Source organism: Phyllostomus hastatus, unplaced genomic scaffold (assembly GCF_019186645.2).
Source record: "Phyllostomus hastatus isolate PE091 unplaced genomic scaffold, TTU_PhHast_1.1 phas_contig_37, whole genome shotgun sequence".
Lineage (NCBI taxonomy): Eukaryota > Metazoa > Chordata > Mammalia > Chiroptera > Phyllostomidae > Phyllostomus > Phyllostomus hastatus.
In genome coordinates, this window is record NW_025333867.1 from 4,290,395 (window position 1) to 4,308,171 (window position 17,777).

Below are 17,777 nucleotides of genomic sequence, written 5' to 3' on the forward strand. Positions count from 1 at the left end.
TAACTCTACCACTGAGTATTTTGTATAGATTGTTGTATTTAATCTTCAGAAATGTTATTATTCCCATTTAACTGATAACTGGAAATTTGACTAATATCTTGTTCAGCATCATATAAGTAAGAAGAAAGGGAGCTGGAATCCAAAACCAGTTTGGCAGTTTAACACTTCATCAACATACTTAACTGTCAACCACACGTGGCATCACTGTTGAAATGCCCAATGCTAGGGACTGCAAAATAGGTACTGAGTGCTGAATTCAGAACTCAGCCCTCTGTCGTACTTCTTGAACTCTCTGAAATTTAAGGAGAATCACACAGCTTGAATGGGGAATACTAAGTTCATTGGAAATATTAGTGTTTCACCATTGTGGTCTCCAAGTGCATGTGTAGGCAGTGACCTAATTGTGCTTATTTTTTGTTAATGAGACATTAGCAAAAAACATTGTGTAAATTCAGTAAGAGGAAAAGATTGGGGAAGAAAGGAGTTCCAAGCAAACTCCAGTGACTGGTGGCTGTGGTGTCATGGGAACAGCAGTGTCATGGGGACAGCGAGGTAGGTGGTTTAGCTTCCAGCAAGAAGGTATGAGGAGAGTAGAGACACCAGAAGACAGCAGAGTAAAGGATTTTGCTAAAAGAACTTAAAAGCAAGTGGGTAGCAATCAGCAACACATGAGAATCCTTAGAGAAAGATAAAGAGAAAGCAGAAGAAAGTTCAGAGTACCTCAAGATAATGTTGTCAGGGTAAAGGAGAAATGAGAAAATGCACATATAAGGCAATGTGTACTAATTCACATTGTAATAAAATGAAAGCTTTGAACTAGTCTTTTTAATCATTTCTAAATTCTTTCTCTCTCTTTTCACATCTGTCTGTGAGCATTTGCCAGGATTCTTTCTTTTCCATACATTTTTTCTCCCAGCATTTCAAAATATTTACCCTTAAGAATCTCATGCAATTTCCCCCCTCCCTAGCAAGGTCAAACTTCCCTTTCCTCCTCATCTCCCTCTGTTATTCTCTCCTGTTCTCCCTTCTCTTTTTCTGTTAGTTGCTTATTAATATATAACAAGTCACCCAAAATGAAGTAACTTAAAACAATAAAGTATTATTATCTCTCACAGTCTTGTGAAAGGACAGTTCAACTGGGCAGGTCTCTCACTAGGCGGCTCATGCAATTGTAGTGAGAGGTGGCTGGGGTATGAGTCATCTGAAGGTTCCACTGGATTGGATGTCTAAAATGGCATCTTCGTAACATGTCTGGTGCCTCAGCTGAGATGTCTAGGGACTGACAGGACTCTTCCCTTCCTCCCTCCTTCCTCTCTATCCCTGTGCCTCTCCATGCACCACACAGCCTCTCCATAATATCAGCTTGGGCTTCCTCACAGCATGGAAGTTCCACACAGTTGGACTTCTTAGTCCAACTACTCTAAAGACTGTAGACATCTTTCCCCACACAAGCATTCCAAGAAACGTAAGTGTAAGGAAGTTTAAAACTTATGATCTAGCCTAGAAAGTCACTCTGCATCACCATTGCTGCATTTTGGTCCAAAGAAGGTCACGAGGCCAGCCCAGAACCACTCCAGTGGAGGGAGACTACTCGGGGGTGTGGATACTGGAAGGTGTGGGTTATTGGGGTTGGTCCACCTCTCCAAAGACTAACTACCACATTTCTCATTTATAGACATTTCTGTCCCTTTCTCTGCTCCTTTTAACTGAAATATCTTGTTACTATCTTATAGCTTGCTTCATGTTTATATTTTTTCTTTCTAATTGTTAAGAGCAATTGAAAGACTTCTTTGAGGAGTTCTTAAGCATTCTCTCAAGCAGATCTTAAGAATATATTTTCATTTAGTGATATTAAAATTTAAGCACCCAAAAGGCCCTATAGAAAAGCTGTGTGACTATTTTGTAGAAAGTCTCTTTGGGAAATCAGATTTGATTCACTTTTAAACACCAATGATAACATATCAAACTTAAAGGCAGATCAGTTTTAGGGAAAAGTGATACACCATCATGTGTGGGTGGCCTTGGGTGAACTCCCTAACAATATTGCTTTTCATGCTTAGCCACTAATTAGAAAACCTGCTCTCTTGTTGGGACTGAACCATGGTTTACTTTCTGGTTAGATCTTTTTTTTTTACTTATATTCAAGCTCTTACATAAGCCAAAACTTGTCCTTTTATAACCCTCCACATTAAAAAAAAGTGAGAGAGATAACTTGAATCTAAAAGATTTGTTGCATAGTCACATGGCAATTTCAGAAATTCTTCATTTAAAGCCACATACCTATAGATGGCTTAACCTTCCCTAGCCTCTGCAAATGTCATTGAGGTCTTAGGTTCTTGTAAAGAGCTATTGGCTTTTTTTCTTAAGGAAGCTTAATCCCCAAAACTTTTCTGTGGTGCTTATGAAGAACAACACATGTTGGCGAAAGTGGGCAGTTGGAGCTGGCAAATAATTTGATTTTTTTCTACCCACAAGCCCTGGGAAAACTTTGCCAAAAAGGATTAATTTGCTCATGAGATTTTACTGTGGTTGCTTTTAAGAAAAAAACTAACAGAGACAGCAGGGCAGAAGCATTTCTGAAGTCTGGGGAACAGAGTTGAGGGTTGACGGTTGGAAGCAGAGAACTCCTCTTTTATCTGCAAAGATTATGAGTTAAGCATGTGAGGTTGATATCATGTCTCTCACACAGACTCTATATAGACATCTGATAGCTGACTGAGAAATGATAATTAGTAGTAGTTGTAGTTTTTCATGATTTGTCTTCTCTTCAAGCAGGGAAAAGAGTTCATTTAAAAAAAAACAGCTTTTGTATTCAATCCTTTCCTAGTTTTAAGAAAAACATCAGAAAATAGCAGGATGCCCCATTAGTGATTTGCTTCCACATCTCCATTTTCATACTTGAGTTCTATGCACAGATTAAATGGAGACTCCAGCAGCTTCACAGCACTATGGGTCCCTCTGTTCTGCCACCCCAACCCCGGTCCTTCAGCCATCAGGTTCCACCAGTGGGGGTTGGGTGTGGGCAGTGAACTTTAGTTAGGGCAACTTATCTGTGAAGCTTCGCCATCAACCCCTTAACAATAAGTTCCACTAAACAGCAGCAGGTACAATTTGAAGGCACTTGGAGCTTCAGGCCCAGGCAAAATGTACAACTCATTGCTCTCCCCTCCAGCACGATGCATACCAGGTGGGCTCAAGGCTACCCTTGGTCACACCCACTGCTGATGGGATGAGATTAATTGACATGAGGGGAGGGGGCAAAGCAGCAGGGAGGAAACAGAGTGGGAGAGGATAATGGCTGGGATCACCAGACACCTTCTTAGTCACTGTTTTCTTAATTCTTACAACTCCCCTTTGAAGCCATAGTGTTCCTGTTTTTTGCAGATCAAGAAACCTGAAGCAAAGAATTTAAATAACTTGCTTTCATGCAACTTAGTTAAACTAGAGTATCTAAGGTATTTAAATTAAATAAAATCTAAGAATTTTATTTAATCCTTGGGTAAAATAAAGGATTTTAATCCCAGACTGCTTGACAGCCTAGACAATTTTCTTTCCACCACCCCAATCCCTCTAATAAACCATTGGTAACCTGTAATCCACTTATGAATTAAATTGAGAGACTTTCTTTTGAGGTGAGCCTGTGGCACTTAGTCAAGTAACAATAGTTGTCACTCTCTCTTGTTTAATCTTATAGTGGAGTACGACAAGGAGTTCTCCCCTCGCCAGCGACACCACAAAGAGTTCAAGTTCAACTTATCCCAGATTCCTGAGGGTGAGGCGGTGACGGCTGCAGAATTCCGAATCTACAAGGACTGTGTTGTGGGGAGTTTTAAAAACCAAACTTTTCTTATCAGCATTTATCAAGTCTTACAGGAGCATCAGCACAGGTATGAAGGCTCAAGGAAGCCCAAGGGTGGGGCTGACCCCCGTTTCTCACCCTGTCATCCATGACGCCGAGTATGTCTGTGGATGGTGATTTGGAGTTCAGGGCTTGCACATGAGCAGGATGAGGGGTGTGTTCTAAATGGCAGTGTTTAGCCAGTAGGAAGATTTTTTGCCAATACGTTGAAGACTTTCCAAATAGTTTATTTTCTTAAGCAAGCCAGTAGACCATATTTACTAAGCATCCTTTGTGAAGAGAGAATGTATGATTTACTGGGGATAAAATGTTTCCCACTATTGTTTAGTCTCTACTTTGAATAATGGGTCAGCGAGGCTAAAATGAAAATTGTGTAAGGATACTTACAAATGATACTAATTCAAGTGACTAGAAGGCTATGTATTTGTGCATATTATATATACATATATTGTATGTATTATATGTATGATATGTCTTTTAGTAAATGAGTATGTGCATCAAATGCATTTTTTTATCATTTGAATTCAAGGGAATGATAGATATTTTTTCTATGTCTGCATTATTCTTATTTCCTGAAATGAGGCCAGATTATTTTATAAAAGAACTGCAATGAAGTACGTTTATGGGACTTGCTCCACAAACAAAAAAAAACAAACTTCCATGGAGCGAAATTTGGATGAAGGGCTGAGGATGAAGGATAATAGCAGTTAGTTCAAACCTATAGCACACAGAAAATAAGCCAATGACCTTGAATTTTGTTTACTACGTAGAGGTCAGTTTAGTGGTTTGGGGAGGGTGGAGTGCCTGATACACAGTAGGTTAGCATTGCACACACTTACTGAGCATGAGGTGGAAGCTCAGCATGTGGTATGACAGCCTGGCAGTCAGGTGGTAGGTGTGGACATAAACACTAAAGGGAGAGAATACAGACAGGGAGGGAAGCCCACACTTACAGACTCGGTGAGGGATCTGCCAGGCTTTGCTTTATAAACCAAGTCCACATTCTTGCTTTTGGTCTTGGAAGTCTATTAACTTCCCAAGAGTGTCCAAAGGTTTAGGAATGACTTTAGTTTATCCTGAAATTATAAATCTGTGTGTGGGTCTGTCATAAATATGCACACTAGAATAATAACAAACGTTAACTTGCCCCATGAAAGGTTTATTTTACTTTTGAGAGCACTGTCAACATTTGGCCCTTATGCACATTTACATCTCTAAGGAGAGAAATAAAAGAGAAGGAAGGACACTTGCCAGTTTTGGGGGACACATCATGGTGTTGAACATACACATTGATGTTTATGTGAATTCTTGCTGGAATAGTAAAATTATAAGTAAAATATAGTCATTTGTGGTATCTTTAAAACAGACCAAAATTTCAGAATGAATGGGAAGTGTTCTGATGTCTTATTTTCACTCCCTAATAAAAGTATATTCAGTGACTTAACCATTAAGGACCTCTTTTGAAAAGTAACTTATTTGTTGCTAGATTTTCATCTTTCAATACTTCAGAGAGAATTGATGTTCAGTGATTTTTTGGAACTGATTTAGCCATTGATTTTCAGTCTGCCTAAGTATTTGTCCCATTATATTTTTCTGAAGGAAATACCCTCCTGGTACTCTTTTGGCTCAGAACTTTGTTCAGAATACATGGTTTTCTCTGTCCTGCAGGAAAAGTTTTATAGTGAAAACACTAGATTGTGAGTTTTGTGACTGTAAAATTTTTTTAATTATTATTTTTAAAAAGAGAGCTAGCAGACCATTTGTGAGGTTTATATTGAACTTCAGCCAAAAATGAACAGCTGCCTTGTGCTTAAAGCGCTGGTGTCATACTTCCTCGAGGCCAGCAGTGAGCTTGGAAAACAAAATCTCAAACTGTCCCAACCTTTGATGGCTCTCTGTCAAAGCAGAGTTGTAATTTCTCTGCCTTCTAGGATGGGGCTGTTTGGCGATTGGATGTGTTTGATTTTATGTACAGGAAAGGGAAAATACTGGGAGGATTGGGAGAATTTCATGAACGCTTTTGAAGGGTTCCAGGTTGGCCAGGAACAGATTTTTTTTCTTATCGGTGGGCCAGGAGCCCAGGCCTCCTGCTGTCTCCTCTTGTCCTTCCAGAGGCTCCAGATTTAACTGCAAGACTCTTGGGGGAGGTTTGATCCCCCCATCTGTACCGTCTTGGGGTGTCTTGGCCGAAAATTATTCTCCAGGCTTGTAAAGAAACTTGTTTCTCTAATCTGTGTTCCAGTGAAATTTGTAGTATGTGATGGATTAACTTAATTTAACAAATGTTTGTGTTGCAAAAGAGTTGGCCTCCTTGCAAAAGAAAAAAAAGGCAGGTTTTTAAATGCCCTCATATACTCAGCTGAGGCAGAATAAGTTATGCACTGGGCCTCCTATTATAAAGGGACAGCCAGAAAAGATTCTTGGAAGATAGGCCGTTGCTGTGATCTCTACAGAAACATATTCCTCAGACTGATAAGAAATCACTGGACCAGGTAAGTTCAAAAAGTGACTACTTTTATAGATGGTGTTTTGAGTAAGAACAGGGAAACATTTGATACTTTATTCAAAGCCTGAGAATAAGTCCCAAGATGGAATCTAAGTCTTGAAAAGGTCTGAGGAGAGTGGGACCAGCCAGTAGCAGTGTACACAGTTAAACCGGAGGAGCACAGATGACTTTGCATTTGACTTGTAAACATACTCTATGCTGTGGTGTGGTGTGTACACTTTAAGATGAGTTTGGTGTTAACATCTGGTGTTATCAATCACGTTTTTATGATAACATTGGTAAAAAATTAGCATTTATATAGTACTTAAAGTTTGGGAAACACCTTCTCATATATTCCCTCATTAGAAGTTAACCGTGATCCCCTCAGATAAGCAGGTCAAGCATATTACCTATTAGAGAATGAAATGTGTCACAGATGAATTTTGCCAAGTCCAAATTATGCCTAAACTTTTGTCTGCTATGCCTCCCCAAAGTCACACCAGTGACATGGGGACAGTTCCTACTGGCATGCTCCACATCTCCGTCTCCTTAGCCTTGATGGGAACATCCCAAGGATGCTTCGATTTGGATGGCAAGTGAGACAGTTCTCTTGGGGGGAAAAATGTGTCTGTCAGTTCCTGGTACATTGAGTCTCATGGTCTTCCTATGGAAAACCTTTGTTGATCTATTGATCAAACATTGATTTATTGATCACACATTGATTTAAGCAGCTTTTCTAGAGGAGAGGCTAGAATAAATTTATACAGAAGTATTTGTACTTATTTACAGCGTTATATTTGTCCATTTACTTCACTGTTTTCTCCTGCATCTCATACACAGTAAGCTGTCTTCACACCTGGAGTGTAAAGGCTGCTGTCAATAACTTTTGACCTTTCCTATTCATGTACATTAGTATGATGGTAGCATGTTGCTTATCATAACATGTACTTGTGATCTTTATTTCTATGGCACCTTTAGGTTACTAGTGCAATTCTGAGGCCTTTGAAGAATATAATATTCATCTGTATTTCTTATTTGGCTAAAGACATAACTTTACTTGTTTTAATTGATTTTGCATACTTAGAAGTCAAAGAGCATCTCCTAAGAGCCAGACAGAAATTTTAACAGGGGAACACATTTAGCATCTGAAAAATGGCCCTGTTTGGTATGTGAATTGACCCCACTTGATTCTGCTAGTTTTGAAATGCTGTGTGCTCTTCCGTATGTTTTGGTCATTGCATTGCTTGGTAGTTATAGTCTACCTTCTGTGTATATAGTGACTTTTCCATGTTCTCTCATAGTGCATTTAAAATAAGAAATAATTGCCAAATTTAAAATTCATTATTCCTGGTATGAACAGTACCACAGCTGACTCCTCTGTTTGCAAACAGGCAGATTTATTCATTTTTAATTGTATATATATTTTTTAGTTTGGTCTCTACAGGGCAGGGAAAAAGTAGGTTTATAGTTGTGAGTATGCAAAACAGATTATTCTTGTAATATTATTTATTAATTATTATATTATTTCCCATGTGAGCAATTGTACACCTACATTTGCCCTGGCCTGTCTTGTTCTAACTTCAGAATCCTTGGGATATGAAGAAATACATCTCTGAATCAAGGAAACAGGGCAGCGCTGCCATAGAGCCGGTCTTCAAAAGTAAAAGATTTCCCTAGGATAGCCCTAAAGTCATGCTGTGGGGTCCCAGGAAAAATCCCAGACTAAACTATGGCTTAAACTAAATTTTAGACAAAATTCACCAATTTTAACCTATTTTACAGATAGAATATAATTGTTCCATGAGAGAAAATAACTGTCAAAGGTCAAATATACATTTCCCCAAAACATGAAGTTTGATATGATACTCTGAACCACTCACAGATAGGAACCACACAGTAAGTGAGGAAAAGGAATGGAGATGGGTTCTGGTTGGACCATGGCTGAGTCACAGAAGGGATGCCCTCAAGGCAATGGGAATGGCAGTGCTTAACTCAGCAGAATGAACTAAACTATAGTAGTAGATGTTTGAAGTCCTATGTGAGATATTGAAGTTGATTAGCTATTCCAGCTGTGTAAGAATAGAAAAACCTAATTGACCCAGTAGTTTATTGAAGATAGTTTTCATTTTCATTATACTTCTGGGCAACTTTGTCCTAAATCAGGTGATAACATATACATGGGTCTGTTTCTAGGATCTTTATTTTGTTCCATTTGTTAATTTTTCTCTTCTTCCACCAGTGTTATACCCTTAATTCTTTTGAGTTTTTAAAGAAGGCTTGATGTCTATGTGTAAGTTCTCCAACTCAATTCCTTGAAATTTTCTTGGCTATGTATGAATCTTTGCACTTCCATATAAATTGTAAAATAGACATTTCAATTTCTACAAAGAAAAATTGTGGACTTCTGATTGGAATTTCATTAAATCTAGAAATTAATTTGGGGAGAATTGACTCTTACCAATATTGAGCATTCCAATCCAATAATATGGTATTTATTTAGGCTTTCTTTAATTTCTCTAAATAATATTTTGTAGTTTTTTTGTGTCTTGAATATTTTCATTAGAATTAATTCAGGTATTTAAGTTTATGATATTGTAAATGGTATTATTAGCTTTTAAATATTTCAGTGTCTAATTGTTTATTGCTTACACTTAGAAATACAATTGAATTTGTATATTGTTATTTTATCTAGCAACCTTGCAAATTCACATATAAATTCTAATAATTTTTCTGTGCACTAGTTTGGAAATTCTATAAATACAATCACACCATCTATAAACATCAATTTTATTTCTTCCTTTGTAATTCTTATATTTTTTGTTTCTTTTCTTTCTTGTTTTGTTGTGCTAGCTGGACATCCAGTACAATGCTGAATTCCACTTAGATTTCTAATCTCAGATTGGAAATCTCTGTCATATTTCTAAACTAATGGGGGATGGAGGGAAAAATTAATAATTTACCATTAAGGATGATGGCTGCTCTAAATGTTCTTTTTTAAAAAAATTATTGTTGTTCAATTACAGTTGTCCATATTTTCTCCCCCCCCCTCCAAACCCACTAAATGTTCTTGTAAGTATTCTTTATTTAAGGAAACTCTTCTCTAATCCTAATTTGCTGAGAGTTTTTTAAAATTAGAAATTGGTGTAAAATTTTATCAAAATATTTTGCTGAATTTTTGGAGATAATATGATTTTTCTCCTTTATAGTGTCAGTGTGAGACACTACATTAAAGATTTTCAGATGTTAAACCAACTTCACATCCCTGGAACAGGCCCAACTTGTGATTTATAATCCTCTTTATACAAGACTAGATGAAAAAAATCATGTCTGATATCTCTGTTATTTGGATCACCTATAGATCTATTTCCATCATCTATTTGTTCCCTTGATTTTTCCTCATTTTTTTTTCCTGGAATGTCTGATAATTTTTTAAATTAAATTCTTGACATTATTTATGAAAAACAGTTCTAGATACTGTTATCTTCTCCCAGACTGGATTTTATTTTCTTCCAGAAAGCAGACAAAATGCAAACAGATTACCTTGTTCTTTTTGTTCCAGATAAGGCTGGGTTTCAGGATGTGCTAAGGCTCATCTCTTCCTGGTTTTCCCTTTCTCCTAGAGGTCAGCCCTTTAGGGGTCTCAGCTGAAGATCTAGGAGGTTTACCAGAGCCCGTCTTCCTTAGTGGGCTCTAAACTCTAATTTTTAATTCCCCAGCCTTGTAAGACTGCCCCAAAGTCTGCTTTGCTTTTAATCATCTAAGCAGTTTCTTTCTGCTTGTTTTCTCAGCTTCTTACTCCATGCACATACAGCTTAATATTTGGCAAAATATTAGAGTTCAAGGCAGCCAGAATGTGAAGAGCCAAGATCCTGGAGGAAGTGAACCCAGACTTCTGTGAATCACTCTTATGAGCTCACCTCTATGCAGCCCCTTTCCTCTGGGGCCATAGACCTTCAAGTCCTAGCTTCCTTAAACTCCAGTGATCCCCAGCCAGTGACATTGCTCCAGTGTCTAGACTGCTGCTCCTTTTTGTTTGGCATCTATGCTTCATACAAGGAATTAACAAATGCCTTGAGATGAAAAGCCAACAGCAAATACAAACCTTACCTTAATGCATTTCCCTTCTTTCTGAGATCTTGAATCATCATGTATTGACTGTGTTTTTTTGCTGTGAGATAACTTCAAAGAGGTTTATTTTTTAAACTTGTTCATAGTGGGAGTGTTAGTTTGACACATTATATCCAGAAGCATATATCTCTGAAGTATCATTTTTATTTGCAAATCTTTATAATGAAGTCCCACAAATGTTGATATTTGATTCATTAACCAAGTAGTATAGTTCTGAAAACAAGACATGAACCCAGTAGTTGATCCAGTTCCAGGATCTAAGAGGATAGTTTCCTTGGAAAAGCATTTTTTACAGACTGATTGCTCTATGAATTCTGTTGCATTTTCAGGGCTGCCTGCTGAACTGGAGAGTGAACTTTATCATCACTGAGATAAAAGGGCGATATCTGAGACTATTTTCTGCTTTGAAGAGAAGGGCAAATTTGAGAAAGCCAGGATAGGAGAATGCTATTGTAGTTTGGTAGAACAAAATTAAAGCCTTTTATCACTAAGTGCAGCCACACCTGTTTCTCTTTCTGTATCTGCCTTTCACAGGTATGATCCTCAGGGACTCCTGAAATTTACCACTGACTTGATAATCTCTGGCACACTCAGTGTGGGCCTCAGGCAAGCATTGAACTTTTCACTATTTGTTCCTTTGCCCCTGAAAAAGGGATAGATAATACAACTAACACACAGCTAAGGTTATATAACTAGTTAGTTTTATCTTTTTAGTGCAGTGCATATTATTTATACTTAGAATTATCTACCTGAAATTTTAAAAGTAAAGGCTCAAAAAGCTGCCTCATAGGCTGCATACATAGGCTTATTCCTTGGTGTAAGTATGTTCTGTTCTTTGCAAAGGCACTGAGTAGAAAAGAATGTTTCAGAGAGGAATCAAAGTTTTAATAAAGAATTGCATACACTCAAAAGAATGCTAAGTTTGAGGGAGAGGAGAAGTCAGGGTGTGGTGGGCAGAGAAACTCTTGTCTGGGAACTGCTTATCCACTTGGTAAACATGAAAGAGAAAAGGAGATAGATTTTTATTTCTGGAAACTATGCCTTCTGTATTTTTTGCTCCCAGAAATGGATTGCTTTGGTGCAGGTACCACCTTACCAGTATGGCCAGCTCTGTGGAAGGCAGGCCATGGTAGCAGTTAAATTTATTTTGTGAAGCATCTTTAAAAAAATAATAAATCACAAGTTAACAGTATTTTTGCTGCTTTATTTCTCCATATTGGACAGAGGTATGGAAATGTAGGATTGGTGATGAGAACTAAAACATGTGAGATTTGCACACATGTGTAAAAAGTGGCAGAATCCCTTGTTTAATCTGTGCCTCGTCCCTAGGGCATGTTGGAGTGTACCCCAGTGTTTGGGAACATTATTTTGTTTATGTGGCCAGAGAGAACAGGTTAGGTAGCCATTAATTTATATAAAATAATATTCTACCTTCCTCATTCTCTCTGTCTTAGACACATAGAAGCAAGCCTTCTCATATTACTACTACCTTGGACTTGGTCTTACCTGTGATTCGAATTATTAGCCTGGGTTGATAACCCCCTGAGGGTAAGATCAGTCCATAAGACAATCCAACATTTACTTATGGAGCAGCCCATTCTTGCTTTGCACTGTTTAGGGAGTGGAACAATCCATCTTGAGAGCAGATAGCTTTGAACCTTAAGTCTAAAAAGCAGGTGAAGTTAATACCACCCATATGTAAGAGAGAGGGATTATGACCCAATTATTCCACTTCTGGGAATATATCTGGAGAAACCCAAAACACTAATTCGGAAGAATATGTGCACCACTATGTTCACTGCAGTGTTATTTACAATAGTCAAAATTTGGAAGCAGCTTAAGTGTCCATCAGTAGATGAGTGGATAAAACAGCTATGGCACATTTACACAATGGAATACTACTTGGCCATAAAAAGGAAGGAAATATTACCTTTTGCAATAGCATGGGTGGATCTGGAGAGTATTATGCTAAGTGAAATAAGCCAGTCAGAGAAAGACAAGTACCATATGATTTCACTCATGTGGAATCTGATGAACAAAATAAACTAACGAAATAGAAACAGACTCATAGAGAACAGACTGACAGCTGTCAGAGGGGAGAGAGGTTGCAGGGATGGGTGGAAAAGGTGAAGGGATTACGGGGAAAAAAACTCATAGACACAGACAACAGTATGGTGATTACCAGAGGGAAAGTGGGATGGGGGGGTAGAAGAGGGTAAAAGGGGTATAAATGGTGATGGAAAGAGCCTTGACTTGGGGTGGTGAACATACAAAACAATACACAACACAATACACAGATTATAGAATTGTATACCTGAAACCTATATAATTTTATTAACCAATGTCACTCCAATAAATTCAACAAAAAAGAAAAGAGAAGAGAGAGGGAATATGTTGTAGTTTAATGGCTCTCAAAGTTTGGTCCTCAGTCTAGCAGCATCAGCGTCACCTGGGAACCTATTAGAAGCGACTTCTCAGGCCCCACCCCAGGAACTCTGGGGTGGGCCTAGCAGTCTAAGTTAGCTAGCTCCCAGGGGATCCTGATACAGGCTGATCTGGAGAACCACTGCTCTATGGCTAAGGACATATATAACACCTGAACTGTGAAAGACAAATACCATATGATCTCACCTATAAGTGGAACTTAATCAACAAAACAAACAAGCAAGCAAAGTATCACCAGAGACATTGAAATAAAGAGCAAACTGATAGTAACCAGAGGGGAGGGGAGAGAGGGATAATGGGGGGAAAATAAGGGAAGGGCCATCAAGGAACACGTATAAAGGACATATGGACAAAGCCAAAGAGGGTAGGTTTGAGAGTGGGAGGTGGGGATGGGTGGGGTAGGGGGCTGTGGGAGAGGGGGAGATGGAGACAACTGTACTTGAACAACAATAAAAAAAAAATTCCAGCTCTGCACTTACCGGCTAAGTGACTGGGAGCAAACTACTTAACTTCACTGTTTCCCAGTGTCCTGATCTGCCAAAGTGTGACGGTGTTAATACTCTTTATGGTGATTGTGAGGAGATAACATACATAAGAACAGTTAGTACAGCCAGGTATTAAGTACCATGTAAGGGCTTGCTATGTTAATATTCTGACAGAAAAGTGATTTGTGTTGGTTTGTTGATGAAATACCCCTTACAGAGTTAAGGTGACTGATATTTTAAACCTCTCTTCATACTATGTTCATCCTTGAGGTAAAATTTGGGTAATATGAAGTGGTATATAATCAATGAGAACTGAGCTAATTATATAATACTAATGTCCCTTCATCCATATTACTCAAATCTGTGTGTGTATAGCACTTCACCCTGAGCTGTAGTGCTGTCTTTTCAAATCCTATTTCTTTTCTCTTTTTAGTGGTGAAATTTTAGACATAATCCTTAATATGTGATACATTACATAAGGAAAAAATATAAATCTTTGCCTTACTATCTAATTTTCTAAACTTCTTAATTTTTTTACTTTCATTCCATTTGAAAATTGAATTTTTTATCTCATAAAGTTGGTTCATCAGTGTATGAATGTTGTTTTGTATCTTAGTTTACCATTAAATCCAGACACATAAATGGCAGAGCAATGTGTTATGAAGAAATAAAGAAACAAACCACAAACTCACCTTATCAAATATTTCACAAATCTGCTTGCTTCAAACTTATAAATTTCATTTTATGAAGAACATTTTTCTAGTAAAATGGTTAGTAATAAGCACAATTGTACTTTATTCCAGGCAGTGAGACTTTAATGGATAGTATTTGTCAGGAAAGGTCAAAACTAGAAGCTCAGATGCCTCTAGGCCTTTTTCAGGGGCAAAGAAGAGAAAGACCACTGTGCCTTTGTGTTTGCCCTTGGTGCTGCCTGCTTCTCAGCCTGATGGAGTGCCCCTAACCATCAGTGGTGCTTTGGGGGCTATGTGATGAGACGGACCACACAGGGGTGACCTTGCCCATAAACACTAACTCAGCAAGTCTTTTCAGTGGTGTGCTAGTCAGGCAACTCTAGTACCAGGATGAATATTTGAAAATTTCTAGAAATTTCTTATTAGGCTTATTAATTGTAAAGAACTTTATTTTTCCTGGATGGTAACAATACAAGGAAACACATGCCCTCAAGTTGGGATAGATTGAGAATAACACTATTGTACCCTTGAAGATGGAAAACATATTCATCATGTAACATGGATCTATGTGTTGGTTGAGAACAAAATAGGAAATAAATTCATTCAAAATGTTATCTCCGTCTTGTTTCAGGACTTTCTTTTATAGCATGCCTACTTGAGTGTCTGTCATCTCAGTAGGAGGGTCCAAATAGTCCAGCCATGGTAGTTATTTTGGCCAGACCCTGGGATTTGTTATTGACCAGTGACTCATATTGCAGATGGTAATAACAGAACTCAACCCTGCTGCAGTGAGATTCAGAAGGGGACCTTGTTTTTTCATATAACAAAATGAAGTGCATCTTATTTGAGGCTGTACTTTGAGAGAGTCGGTAGACTAAGAAGGCCATGTATCATTGAAGAAAAGTAAACAGATGTGGGTCAGACCAGAACCATTTCAATGACTTGCCATAAGTCATGTTTCTCAAATACCTGAGTTGTTGGAAGCATTGAGGGTCAGCCAGCAAAGCTGTTCCTTAAAGCTGTAATTCTTCAAGTTCCTCACCCTGGCTGTGAGACTGCATGCCAATGGTGGTCTTGGTCTAGACAGACTGTTCTGCCTAGGATGAGGGATAGTGCAAGAGTGGGCAGTCCATCTCTGCATGCACCTGTCACCCCTTCATTGGTGCACCTAGACCCCATCTCTGCATGCACCTGTCACCCCTTCATTGGTGCACCTAGACCCCAATATGAGCACCTGCTCCTGATTTGGGGTCCTGTGGCAGCCCCAGGTATCTTCATCTGTTTTCTGTAGCCACCTGACATTGGCATTTATGTGCAGTAGATTTTGATTCCTTACCTTACTCTGAGCCCTTGCTCAGAGTATTCAACCTGTGACCTAGACTTTTCTTGACTCTGTTTTTTAGGTAGCTGGTGGCTATGAGTCCACGCTCTGATTTTGAGCTCTGGTCAGCCCATTTAATACCTGGGACTATAATACACTTACTCTCTCCAGGCTCCATGTTATCAGCTGTAGGACTTGCCTCTCCAGGCTTCCCGAGGAGTAAAGGAGAGGCTCTGCACACGTGCCCATGTATTGAAAGGACACAGTAAATATTTGTTGTTTCTCTCTCCGTTTAGTCCAGTTATTTTAAGTCCATTCTCGACCTCACCTCTCTTCCACAGAACCTGAGTGTCCTGGAATTAAACTTCTAAATTTGAGACTGCCTGACTTCCAGGAGCCCAAGTTTTTTATCTTTCTACACTCACCATTAGACTGTGTTCATGTAGCCCACAGGCTGCTTGAGCAGTGAGGCCTGGCATTTTCCTTATTGTACAGGGAAGTGTGGCAGAGAAAGGAATTCCCGGGGGCCCAGCCTGACTTAGGAGCAGAGTCAAGATAGAAACACGGGCTCTCCATGTCCACTGATCCCCACTAACATTGAAGATTTCACTTCTTCTACATTGTGATTATTAATCCTTCTTATCAACACTCTTCTGGCACACTGACTTCCAGCCAAGATGGCGACATCAGTAGATACACTTTGCCTCCTTGCACAACCAAAAGAAGGATAACAACAAATTTAAAAACAAAAGAAAACAAAACAAAAACAGAACTGCCAGAAAATCAAAATGTCTGGAAGTCTGACAACCAAGCAGTTAAGGAAGAAATATTCACTCAGACTGGCAGGAGGGGCAAAGAGGACGTGTGGCAAGGTAGCAACTGGAAGACTGAGTGAGCGAGGTGGTAGTTGGCAGTCCTCATATTTGCGTGCAGATAAACTGGGAGGAACAGCTGGAGAGAGACACAGACTACACAAACCAGGGTTCCAGCATGGGGAAAGAAAGCCTCAAAATCTCTGGCTGTGAAAACCTGTGGTGTTGCAGCAGAGGGAGAAACTCCAAGTCTCACAAGAGAGTTCATTGGAGAGACCTACAGGGTCCTAGAACTTACACAGCCCCACAAACCTAGGAATCAGCACTAGAAGGGCCCAATTTACTTGTGGGTAGTGGGGGAAGTGACTGAAAACTGGCCAAGAGCCAAGAAAGCAGCATTTTTTCCTCTCTGACCCCTCCCCCACATATAGCGCCACAGCACAGCAACACAGGTTGCCCTGCCCTGGTGAATACCTAAGGCTCCGCCTCTTACAATGTAACAGAAACACCAAGACAAAGAAATATGGCCCAAATGAAAGACCATATCAATGCTTCAAAAATAGGACTAAGCAATGAAGAGATAGCCAACCTATCAGATGAAGAATTCAAAACACTGGTAATCAAGATGCTCACAGAAATGGTTGAGTATTGTTGCAAAATAGGAAAAAGTGAAGGCTCTGCAAAGTGAAATAGAGAAAAATATGCAGGGAACAACAGTGAAAGGAAGGAAACTGTGACTCAAATCAACGATTTGGGGCAGAAGGAAGAAATAAACATTCAGTCAGAACAGAATGAAGAAACAAGAATTCAAAAAAAATGAAGAGAGGCTTAGGAACCTCCAGGACAACTTTAAATGTTCCAACATCCAAAACATAGGGGTGCCAGAAGGAGAAGAGGAGGAGCAAGAAATTGAAAACTTGTTTAAACAAATAATGAAGAACTTTCCTAATCTGGCAAAGGAAATAGACTTCCAGGAAGTCCAGGATGCTCAGAGAGTCCCTAAGAAGTTGAACCCAAGGAAGCACACAGCAAGGCACATCATAATCACATTACCTAAGAGTAAAGATATGAAGAGAATCTTAAAAGCACTGAGATAAAAGGAGACAATTACCTACAAAGAAGTTCCCTTAAGACTATCAGCTGATTTCTCAAAAGAAACCTTACAGGCAAGAAGGAGCAGGAAAGAAGCATTCAAATTCATGAAAGGCAAAGATCTACATCCCAGATGACTCTATCCAGCAAAGCTTTCATTTAGAATGGAAGTGCAGATAAAGTGCTTACCAAATAAGGTCAAGTTAAAGACGTTCATCATCACCGAGCCCTTATTGTATGAAATGTTAAAGGGACTTATCTAAGAAAAAGAAGATGATCAAAACTATGAACAGTAAAATGACAACTGACTCACACTATCAATAACTGAACCTAAAAAACAAAAACTAACTAAGCAAACAACTAGAACAGGAACATATTCACAGAAATGGACTTCACATGGAGGGTTATCAGTGGAAAGGGGGAGGGAGGAGATGGGGGAAAAGGTGCAGGGAATAACA

The 17,777-nt window shown here is 38.9% G+C and overlaps 1 protein-coding gene across 1 annotated transcript in view; it reads left to right on the top strand.

Moving 5' to 3' along the window:
• The window catches only part of BMP6 (bone morphogenetic protein 6), a 173,437-nt gene that overhangs the window by 134,830 nt on the left and 20,830 nt on the right, over positions 1 to 17,777 (top strand). The window contains exon 2 of the mRNA XM_045841656.1: positions 3,695 to 3,887. Within this exon, the coding sequence (XP_045697612.1) occupies positions 3,695 to 3,887 (193 nt within the window). The remainder of the gene's footprint in view (positions 1 to 3,694; positions 3,888 to 17,777) is intronic.